Here is an 11,660-nt window from a genome sequence, read left to right on the forward strand (position 1 = left end):
GTGGGGGAAGGTATCCCCTTCGGTTTTCCTCACAGATTGGGTTTGATTATTAACAAATTCTAAGACATAGGATCCGAGGTACGGAAATGACCGCAGTGCCGCATGCAAACACAAGCCTAATTTCATGAACAGTGATGCTATCATGTCATAAGTCGATATCGTACAGTACAGTAAAATCATCATCCTGATCCTTTTCCCCGTGATGATGAACAGCACCACAGGGAACAAGTACAGCAAGTACGGATTCAAAAACCACAACCATCTGATGAAAGACAGAAACATTTTTACCAGTGACTGTTTAACACAGTAAATACGTACAACAAATTATAACAAAAATCTAAGAAAGCAGTTTTAACACCCGCTGCTCAGCCCTGCCGTTATCCCTGCTCCACGCTTGGGCGCCAAATTAATGTTTTGGTTTCGGCTGCCACCGGCAACAAAAGCGCCACGCGGCCGCCCCTCCCCCCACTGGCGTGCGGAGGAGAATGGAAAGAAAGAGGCAGAAACTGGTGGGTCGGGATAAGGGCAGTTTAACAGAACAGCAAACAAAGGGAACAGCAACAACAACGATACAGATAAGGAGAAAATACCACACAAACTCGCACAACAGACCCGCTCTCCTGAACAGGACCGGCACCACGCGCTCCCAAGCCACGAGTGAGTTCCCATCGTGCCGCCCCCCCCACCGGAACCCAGCGTGATGGCACATGGTATGGAATACCGGGCTCTGTTTGGCCAGGTTGGGGCTGGGTCAGCCCACCCGGTTGTGCCCCTTCCTGGATTCTGGTGAAAATTAACCCTGTCCTGGCCGAACCCAGGACAATCATGAGTCCTTCCAACTCCCGTAACTCTTTTCATTCAGCCAGCGGACTTCCCTTTTTTAACTGCAAAGAATTATAGGTCCAGTGTCTGGTTCTCATGTGTTGTTGTTCTGCCCGTGCTGGGAGACGTCTTGTGACTGTTGGCCGGGGCAGGGTTTGTTTGACCCTTATGGTAGCGGGGTTGAAGCAACTGATAACTTTCTACACCTCTGTTTTGTTTTTTTTTCCCTCCCCGAGATTTGCCAAAGGCCTGGCTGGAGCAGTTCTTTCCCTGAACTGGCCTGTGGAAGCCATTAGCATGGGAGACTATGACCCAGGTGGCTGTTTAGCAGAGGAGGGAGGTACCTCATCAATGTCAATAATAAAGACAAGCTTTTGCTGGGGTTGTGAAGGCTGTTTTCTCCTTGCTTGCACGTCTCTCTTGTTACGCTGGAAACCCCCAAAGCTGTGTGTTGAAAATTGCTTCCCTTCTACTTAAGCAAGCCTGGCCCATCAACCCTGAGCAGAAAATACCTGAATGTTGTAACTTACTAGGCGAGGATCAGGTAGGATGTGTTGATGCTGGCAGTGGCTTTGTATCAGCCAGTTCTGTACCTGGGGTGAGAGTGGCCGCACCACGACCCCCTGCTCTGTCTCTGCCAGCGTGCACCTGGGGAAGGGTTCAAAACTAGCACAAGCAGACGGTGATACTTCCAGTTCTGGTTTACTCCCATGTCTCTCTTAGGTGGGGGGGGACGGGATGGGAGGGGGGACAGCTTGACCTCCCTTGGCTAGTTTGAGATGGTTTTGCCGGGCGGATGGCTGTTCCCCACCGTTGGGATTATCACCTGCAGCATCCCCCACCAAAGGTTCTTAACCCACTAAGCAAAAATCTTGTCTTTGGACTTCTTGCGACTGTCCGTGTGTTACAGCTCTCTTCCTGCTGTCCAGTGTTCCGAAGCGCAGCTGTGCAGCGATTGTGCTGCCCTCTGAAATGGGAGAGGAGCACCAGAAGCACTGCGTTAGCCTGGGAGGTACGGCGACACATTTGATAAATCCTTACTGAGTTATTTATTTCCTGGTGTGAAATATGACAATGTCTTAGCCCGGTAATTAGTTTCATCTTCATCAGTCAGAAGATGGGCGTGACTGGCGACCAGGCTGTTACGTCTGCAGAGCTGGGGCCGCAGGACATGCGCTGAGCACGTGGCTGTTCTGAGCAACAAGCGTCACACAAAGGCGCTTGTGGCCAGGGCTCATCTCTTACCCCATCGGTGCGACAGCAGAGGGGTTTTCAAATGGGAGCCTGAGGGGGTGAGGGTGCTCAGCCTGCCTTGCGTCTGTGCTCTGCGTCAGCAGGTGAGAGGGAGCCCCGAAGCCCCTGCCTCGCAGTCCTGTGCAGCTCACGAGCTCTGCTTCCAGGCTTGGCCCTTGCTTTCGTAGTTGCCTGCTTTGTTTACGTCGGGCTTTCTTTAATTTCCCTCTCACCTTTGTCCTGTCCTAGGTGGGAAGAAACATTGCCAGGTGGCTGTGGGTGCTCAGTGCCAGCCGTATCGTGGCTCGTGCCGAGGGGGACTGCAACGTGGCCTAGAGCACGCCTGGCAGCATTGAGGCTGACTTTGAAGCCTGGAAAGCCAAGTGCCTCGGTCGGCTGCAGGCCCTCTGCAGAGAGGCAAAGAAGCCCTGCAGTGGGAAGTGCAAGAAAGGGAAGTGCAAATCTGCGGGGAAGCAGAGCAAGGAAAGCTCCAACCATGAGCACGGGGCAGCAGAATACGAGAATACTGAGGCCGAGCCAAAATCCCTGGGGCCTTATTTCTGGCTTAGTGCCCCTTGGAGCACTCTTTGACTCATCTCCTTCCTCCTCCATCCCAGAGGGGGCTGTGGGAGCTTGAGACTTCTTTGCTGTGGAGCAGAGGGGCGAGAGGGATGAGATCCCGTGGCAGATAACAAGCAGAAGCAGCCATGCAAAAAGAAGGGCCAAAGCATTAGTGACGGACCGAGGCATTGACGTGCTGAGGGAGCCTTCGCTGTGAGCAGGGCAAGGTATCTGTTGTGGCAGGTGCTGCAGGGAGCCAGTTGGGTTTCTCATCAGAGTCTTTGCTCTGAGAGGCCCGGAGGATGCAGTTCTCCTGCGCTGCTGGGGAGGGGGACAACAGCCCTGTGGCCAGCCGCAGCCCCACCAGCACCCAGGGGAGACCCCTGACTCCAACCTGGCCTCCTCCGTGAGCCCTGCAGGCTTTGACACCATCAACCCGGGCTGTCTTCTTTAAAGCACAGCGTAGCACTGAATACAGTATTTCATTTGGAAGGGACCTAGAACGATCATCCAGTCCGACTGCTTGACCCCTTCAGGGCTGCCCAAAAGTTAGAGCATGTTATTAAGAGCACTGTGCAAAGGCCTCTTGAGCAGTGACAGGGAGGGGACATTGACCATCTCTCTAGGAAGCCTGTTCCAGTGTTTGAGCACCCTCTCGGTCAAGAAACGCTTCCTAACATCAAGTCTGAACCTCCCCTGATGCAGCTTTGAGCCATTCCCACGCATCCAGCCACAGGGTCCCAGGGAGAAGAGCTCAGCACCTCCCTCTCCACTTCCCCTCCTCAGGAAGCTGCAGAGAGCCGTCAGGTCTCCCGTCAGCCTCCTTCTCTCCAAACCAGACAAAGCCGGAGTCCTCAGCTGCTCCTCCTAGGACATGTCCTCCAGCCCTTTCACCAGCTCTGTTGTCCTCCTCTGGACGCATTTCGTGCCATTGAAGGTTGCCCAATGCTCCAGTCTCTCTAGATGTCCCTGCAAGGCCTCTTGTCGGTCAGGAGCATCACCAGCACCTCCCAATTTGGGATCATCAGCAAACTTGCTACTGGTGCATCCACCTCCTGTGTCCTGACCTTATCCTTTGATCAAGGATCTCGGGTTAGTGAGGCAGGACTTTCCCTTTGTGAACCCCTGTTGACTGGGCCTGATGACCACGTTGTTCTTTCCGTGTCTGCCAACAGTGCCCAGAACGATCTCTCCCCTTTTCTCCCCCTTTTCTTCAACAGGAAGAGCAGAATCATACTGAGAGTGGCATTTAAATCGAGCCCTGGGGAGCCACTGGTGACTGCCGCCAGCCTGATGTCACCCCATTTACTAAAACCCTTTGAGGCCGAGCCGTCAGCCAGTTGCTCACCCAACGTGTTGTGGACTTGTCTAGCCGTGTGCTGGGCAGTTTCTCCAGAAGGGCACTGGGAGAGACAGTTGAGCCCTTTTGATCTCCACTGGCTGTTTCTACCTGTCCTGCAGCCCCTGGTGCCTCTAGCACAGCTATCACGACAGTGACACAGCACTAAAACACCCTCACATTAACCCACCAACATTCAGGTCACTGGTAAAGAAGAAGGACAGAGGAAAAGACATGTTCTGTTCCGAAAGAAATCTCCCTTTTCCCTCCTGTAACTACCAGTGGATGAAAGACAAAGGAGAAAAACATTCAGGTCAGCCACAACACTTGGTTTCAACTTGGAGCTTGTCATTTTGTGGCTGTTGTGGAAGAGTTTGAAAAGTCAGTCTTCCAGACTGATTTCTGGTTTCTATTGACACCAAAATGCTGGTGCTTTACTCGTTCGCCGACGTTTTCCAAGCGGAATCTCCAGTTCTGCTTTCCTTGGTGCTTGCCGTACTGTGGCTGCCGCTTCCCCCACCTTCTCCAGGGAAGTTCCTCCATGGAGAACAACACCCAGGGGCTGGTACAGTTTCACCTCTTGGGGCAGGGAGACTGTCTGTCAAAGCTGAGCAAGTGCGGCAGGAGCAAATATGGGCGAAGGTTTGTGCCCCTGTGGGAGGCTCTTAAAGGGATATTGCATTCCCTCCCCAGTGACAGCAAACTTCTCTGGATCCTCCACCCGCAAGGGCACCATCAAGAGCATCCCCTTTACAGCCAGCGCCGGCCTCCACGGCTGTGCAGCTGCTTGCAAAGGAGCTGGGCAGTTGGCAGGGTTTGGTGCAGCCGCTGTTAGCGGGGCTGTGCCAGCATTCCGGTGCCGGTAATCAGTGATTAACCACCACCCCCCCCTGCTTTCCCAGCTGGCCAGGCAGGTGAGTTAGATGGGGGCTGGGTGCTGGAGATCATTTCTCCTTCCTCCTCATCAGCTGCGACTTCAGAATTTCCATTCTGTGCCGCAGCAGAAATGGGCTGTTGTGGCACGTCAGTCATTTCGGACTCGGGGAGTGCAGGGGCCGCGGGAAGTGCACGAGCTGCAGCCTCCCTATTTCTGCCAGGGTGGGGATGGATGTTTGAGCCAAAGGACCACACAGCGCTGTCTGGCAGATGCCAGGTTCATCCGTTTAAAGCACCGAAACCTCAACTATTTTCATTATGACTTTTCCAAGACCCAAGTAGTGCTGTAGCTGGGCAATAGATCCCCCATAGCTGTGGTCTCAGCAAAGGCACCAAGAGCATTTGGGGCGGCCAGCGAGTCTGCTGGGAGGCTTGGCAGAAACTGCCGCTCCTTCCCTGCAACGCTGATGTGACAAGTGATGTCAGCACGAAGCAGAGGGAGCGAGCAGAAAAGGCAGGGAAAGCTTGGTCTGAGGCTGGTGTGCCCCTGCGGACATGGGCGAGGTGCGAGTCTCCTGGGTGTCCAGGCAGGAGGGCAGGTCCCTGGCAGAAGGCCTCAGGGTGGGCTGTAGCGGGGGAAGGAGCGCCGTCCGTGTGCAGCGCTGGGGGACGAGTGCCTTCGTGGAGAAGGCACCGTGGGCTCCACGGCTGGATGTGCGTGAGCCAGCCGCAGGGCTGGGGAGCCATCGCCGAGCCCCGGGGCTGGTGCAGCACCCGCTGCGGCCCTGGGCCCCGCTGGGTCAGAGCTTCCCTCCCGGCCCCTGCCCGCAGCCCAAAGCGGAGGCCTGAAGCTTGCTGCGAGTTTCAGGCTGGGAGTGCGAGTTGCACAAGGTGTGTGCAGGGAGCAGGGCAGGGGAGAGGCCCGGCGGGTCCACAGCCAGGTCAGACAGCCCCAGGCCAGGGGCTCCACCTCAGAGCCGGCTCTCCCATTCCAGGCAGGCTCTGCCCTTCCGCTGCCACGCACGGCCACGAAGACGCCCACCCTGAGGTACCTGGACGGGTCTCAGGCCCTGCCCCACGTTTCCCCAGAGCTGCCTGCCACGCGTGCCAGCCCACGGGGGTCCCTGAGCTGTCTGGGCGGCAGAGGTGCCAGGAAGGTGTTGGCCCCACGGGATCAAGGGGCAGAAAGCCAGCCTGCCCCCAGCTGTGCTCTGGCCGGGAAAGCTGTCGCCAGCGCAGCCCATCCCCAGCTCTGCGGGGAGAGCAGCTGGGCGAGGGGCAGGGGCACAAGGCGTGGGGCTGGGGCTGCCTCCAAAGGCAGCTCAGCACCCCTCAGGGTTTGCCCCCTGCGCATCGCGGGTGGCAGATGGGATCTAGGAGCCCCCATTCCAGCTTCACCACAGGCGTGGGAGGAATGAAAAAGATCAGCTCTATTAAACGTGTTGGAACCAGGGTACAAGAGGGTGGTGTGGGGCATGCGGAGAACAATGGGGTGGTTTGGGGCATCCAAGAGTACAACAGGGGGTCTGGAGCATGCAAAGGGCAACGGGGTGGTCTGGGGCATATAGAGAGCAACGGGGGAGGGGGGTCTGGGGCATGCGAAGGGCAACGGGGTGGGCTGGGGCACCCAGAGGTCCTCTGAAGCAATGGCTACTGCTTCTTCTTTCTCTTCATCCTCTTAATCAGCTGCAGCCCCTGCCTCTTGATGCCTTCCCACATGGGGACCAGGCCATCATCTTTCTCCCCAAAGTCAAAGGGGTCTGGAGAAGAGAAGAGAGGGGAACAGGCTGAGGAGAGGCTGTGGGGCCACCTCCGGGAGAAAAGGGAGAGCTGGCACATTTTGGAAGGCCGGTGGCATCACGGTGAGCCCTTGAGAGCCAGGGTCAGCCCCAAGGTTTGGAGACAACGCAGGGCTTGGGCTCTGCTGGGACAGTGTGAGACAGGCAAGGACGCCCAGAAATGCCAGCGAGCAGGGGCTGGGACAGTGCCTGTGGGACGTGTCCCCACTGTGCTCTCCTACCTTGCATGCTACTGCCTGTGTCCTCCAAGATAACCCTCAGGTTCTGTGGATGGTTCGCAATTGATTTCTCCAGGTACAGTCTCACCTTGACGAAAGTCTGTGAAAGACACCCCTGGTTAATTGCTGAAGGGGAGGTGGGTGTTGGAAGCCAAGCGGTGCCGCACCTCCATGTCCCCTGCAGTGCCCAGGGCCAGCCGGGGCTGAGCTGCTCCATGGCTCTTCCTTGGGGCCACCTCCACCCTCTCAGCTGGGAGGACGGCTTGGGATGGGCCATCCGTGGGTCCCCAAAGGCCACAGCAGGGATGGAGCCCCACGCACCTCGTTGTCCTCATCGAGGCTCTGCATGTCAGGGAGCAAGCTGGCCACGCGCTGCACCAGGTACCGCAGCTTCTGCTGACAGAGCTGGATCTTCTCCTGCACCCCGCTGGCCTTGGCAGAATCGTCCTGGAGCCGGAGAGGAAAGAACAGCCTCGGTGGGGAGAATGAGCAACTCGGGGGGGATGGAGGCTGCACCAAGGGTCACCGTGCCGTGCCGTTGCACCACCAAGCCCGGGCTGGGGCTGTGCTCACCCCAGGGCCGCACACGTACCTGGCCAGGCACGGGGATGCCGTGCAGACGGGCGACAAGGTGGTCCAGGGCGTCCTCAAACTCGAGCAGGAGCTCCTGGCTCTTCTTCACCTGGGCTCACATTTGATGCAGCCGAGCCACCTCCTGCTCCAGCTTCCTCCGCAGCTCCTCCTCCAGCAGCCTGGAGCCAAGCCCAGTCACATCCCTGCAACCGCACAGGGCTGCAGAGCCCCCCAGGCTGTTGCAAAAGCCACTCAGCTTGCCCCCCGCCACTGCCTGCAGAGCAGAGGTGCTGCCTGCAGCCCAGCTCCATGCTGGGACCGCTGCCCATGCCAAGCAAAGAGCAAGGGCCCTCCTGCGAAAACTGGCAGCTACAGGGGGACAGAGGCACGAGGGCCCTCTTGGCCCACTCATGATGCACATGTGTCCCCCCCAAGGGTGGTGGCCCGCTGGACACGGCTGTCACAAAGCCAACAGCACCTGGTGGTGTTGGGGGGCTGGCGAAATTTCAGCTCAGCCCGCTTCAGCTCCAGCGTCACCTACAGTGTCTGCTCCTTCTCCATGCACTGATGGAGGAACTGATCCTGCTCCAGTGAGGACTTCTGCTGCGCCAGGAGCCTGCCGGGGATGTCCTGCCCAGGGGAGAGCACGTGGACTCAGCTCGTGGCCCTGCTGCAGGATGCAGGCTGTGGCCTCAGGGACGTTTCTGCACCATGGACCTCTGCAGGCCGACGGCCTGGAGAAAAGCAGCTCCATCCCTGCCCTGGGTTTTACCAGAGGAAGGTTCTTCCCTTACCCAGAGGCAGGAGCACTGTGCCGCAGCCTTGGCCTTCTCCATCTTCTCCATCACCATGGCCTCATGCTCCTGCTGGGACTTGGCGGCCTCCAGTTTGGCGCCTGGGGTGGGAGGGAAGCGGCAGGGATGGACACCTGCGGCTGTGCCCGCATCCCTGCCTCTGCATCCCACCAGGCACTCGCCCACCAGCGGCTCCTCCGGCTGCAGAAGCGGGAAGTCCTCATGGACCTCGTACCTGGCTTGCTGCAAGGATGTTTGTCGCCCCTCGAGTCCAGCTCAGGAACTTTTGCTCTGTAGTGCAGGAAGACTCAGCAGCGCGGGCGCGTTGTGCCGTCTGTGGGCTCTGGAGAGTGGCAGAGGGCCCTGAGGTGCCCCGGACCATTTCACCTTGGTGACCTGCACAGACTTGAGGGCGTCTGAGGCCATGTGCTCCATGTGCTGCAGCTCTGTGTGGTACAGCTGGGCCATCCTGCAGAGGAGGTCCAGGTGCGGAGGCAGGTGGCCCAGCTCCTGGGACACAGGGAGCCACAGTGCATCACCCCACCGCACCCCGGAGTCCCCTGAGTGCTGTGACCAGGGATGGAGGGAGCAGGAGGACCTCACCAAGCCAGCCAGGAGGGCCTCCCACCAGCGCAGCCCCCGGTGCATCTCCTTGCCTTTGCAGGGGGAGCGGGAGGAGGAGCTGATGTTCTTCAGGATGTCCTGCACTGCCAGGTCCAGGGCAGTCACCTTCTGCCCAGCCTCTTCTGGGTGCAGTTGTTCCCTGCCGGTTCGCACTCGGTGAAGCCATGCTGGCTGGCGGCAATCGCCTCCGTCGCGCCGCTCGGACACCGCTCCCGGGAGGAGACGTCGCTCCGCGGTCGCTCCGCGGCCCCGTCGGGCGCAGGCAGGCCGGAGGGGTGGTGGGAGCCGTCCGCAGCGAGGGGCTGCCCCTTCCGACAGACCCTTCCCAATAAAGCCCTTTCTCTCTCCACCTCCGTGGGCTCGGGTGTGTTTGCTGGGCTGTGGGGACAGGGTCTGGCCCCGGTGCCCGCAGCCCCTCGGCCTGGCCCAGTCTCACCGGCTCGGCGCTGGGCACTGCTGGGCCCCGCAGCCGTTTACCGAGGGGCAGGCCAGGCCCTGCCAGCGCGTCCGGGGCTGCTCGGGCTCCCGCCCTGCTCGGCGCCCGCTGCGCTCACCGGGGTCCCCCCGGCCCCCCCAGGGGCGCTGAGAGCCGGGAGCAGAGCCGGGAGCAGAGCCGGGAACGGAGCCGGGCCCAGCACCGAGCCCGCCCCCGCCTGCAGCCGCCGGACTCGGCCCCGCCAGCGCAGCACCTCCTCCGCCGGCTCTTCCCCCGCCTTCGGAGCCGCTCGGCAACTTTCGGAATCGCTCGGCGGGGCTCGGCTCGGGGGGACTCGGCAAGACTCGGGGGGACTCGGCTCGGCTGGGCTCGGGGGGACTCGGGCGGACTCGGCTTGGCGGGCCTCGGGCGGACTCGGGGGGACTCGGGACGACGCGGCAAGACTCGGAAGGACTCGGGCAGGCTCGGCTCGCGGGGCGGGGTTGGGCTGGGCTCAGGAGGACTCGGGAGGACTCGGGAGGACTCGGGAGGACTCGGGCAGGCTCGGCTCGGTGGGGCGGGGTTGGGCTGGGCTCAGGAGGACTCGGGAGGACTCGGGAGGACTCGGGGGGACTCGGCTCTGCTCGGCTGCGCGGGGGGGGCGGCGGTGCCCTGGGAGGTGCCGTTCCGCGTGAGCCCGGCGCGGGGGGTGCTGAGCCCTGCCGTGGCAGGGGGGGCGAGGGGGGGGTTGTCACGGGGGTAGCCCCCCCCCCCCCCCCAGCACGCCAGCACGTGAGGGCAAACCCACGCGGCGCCGGACCCCGCTCTGCGCCCCCCCCCTCACTCCCTCCCCCGCACGCGGCGGGCCCCGTGCAGCCCCCCCGCACAGCACTGGGAGCCCGGGAGGGGGGGCTCCAGCCCCGCCCGTGCCTCAGTTTCCCCGGGGGGGGCACGCCCATACTCACCGCAGCCGCTGCGGAGTCCCCGGGGGGGGGGTTGCGGGGGGGGCCCGGGATCCCCCTCACTTGATGCTCAGCCGGGGGCGGCAGGCGGGGCAGCGCGGGGGGGGGCAGCACAGGGAGGGGGCACAGCAAGGCGGGGGGTGACACTGGGGGGGGCAGCCGGGGGGGCAGGGGGACGGGGGGCAGCAGGGGGGGCAGGTGCAGGCGGGGGGGCAGCAGGCAGGGGGATGGGGGCGGGAACAGGCGGGGGGGCAGCAGCAGGTGGGGGGGCAGGGGCAGGGTGGGCAGGTAGGGGGGCAGCAGGCAGGGGGGTGGGGGCAGCAAGGGGGGCAGCAGCAGGTGGGGGGGCAGCAAGGGGGGCAGCAGCAGGTGGGGGGGCAGGCGGAGGGGCAGGGGCAGAGGGGGCAGCAGGGGGAGTGGGGGCAGGCGAGGGGGCAGCAGCAAGCGGGGGGGCAGGGGCAGAGGGGGCAGCAGGGGGGGTGGGGGCAGGGGCAGGCCATGGGGGGCCCCCCGCGGCGGCAGGGCCGGGGTCCCGGCCAGCCCAGCCCCATAGCCGTGCCGCCCCCGGCCCCCCCGCCCGGGGATTTACGGCCCAAAGCCGCTGAGCCGGGGGGGCGGGGGGGGCAGCGCACGTGGCAGCACCCATGGGTGCGGGGGCTGGGGCCGCCCTGCTGTCCCCGGCACCCTGCTCACACCCCCCCTCCCCGAGCTGTCACTGGCCCCACGCGGGACGCCCCACGCGGGACACCCCACGGGGGAGGGGGGGGGGGCAGGGGGTCCCAGGGGTCCCGCGGGCTCGCGCTGCCCCGGGTGGGGACCGGGAGCGCTGCCGTGGTGACGGCCCCGCGACACGGGGGACACGGGGGGGCACGGGGACAGTGGGGGGACAATGGGGACGTGGGGGACACGGGGGAGGACAGGGGACACAAGGGGACTGGGAGACACTGGGGACACGGGGGGGCATGAGGTGGGGGGAGGGGGGAGAGGTGGGGGGACGCGGGGGGGACACGGGGGCGTGGCGGGGGGGGACCCCAGGCCATGGGGGACATGGGAGGGGGGACAAAGCGGGGGGACCTGGAGGCCATGGGGTGCCGGGGGGGACAGGACAGGCGTGCTCGGGGGGGTCTGGGGTCCCCCGGGGGTGGCACCGGGCTCTGCCTCCCCTGCAGAGCTCACGCGTGTGACACGCGGCTGCTGTGTGTGCGTGGCAGCGTGTCGCACCACGCGTGGCACACGCGTGACCAGCCCGCGTGTCCCAGCCGGCTGCGTGTGTGTGCCACCCTCAGCACGGAAACGTGTCACCCGGGCCACGGCATGCGTGTGCAAGCGTGTCACCCAGAACACGCCATGCGTGTGCAAGCACATCTCCCGGGACACGCCATGCGTGTCGCCCAGGACATGCCACGCCCACGCACGGGCACCGTCCCAGCCCCCGCAGCGGCGC

General features: G+C 62.5%; 1 protein-coding gene across 1 annotated transcript; it reads right to left on the reverse strand.

Annotated features, from left to right (window-relative positions):
- Positions 1–266: 266 nt before the first annotated feature.
- On the reverse strand, positions 267–9,271 carry CCDC183 (coiled-coil domain containing 183; the record flags this gene model as incomplete). The annotated part of the gene is given in 7 exon segments (XM_075445719.1): positions 267–6,591; positions 6,852–6,948; positions 7,170–7,295; positions 7,441–7,878; positions 7,962–8,051; positions 8,216–8,458; positions 8,495–9,271. Coding segments are annotated over 7 exon segments (1,881 nt in total), but the record flags the coding sequence as incomplete, so codon positions are not given.
- Positions 9,272–11,660: the final 2,389 nt, after the last annotated feature.

The sequence above is a fragment of the Opisthocomus hoazin genome, chromosome 32, assembly GCF_030867145.1.
Source record: "Opisthocomus hoazin isolate bOpiHoa1 chromosome 32, bOpiHoa1.hap1, whole genome shotgun sequence".
Taxonomy (NCBI): Eukaryota; Metazoa; Chordata; class Aves; order Opisthocomiformes; family Opisthocomidae; genus Opisthocomus; species Opisthocomus hoazin.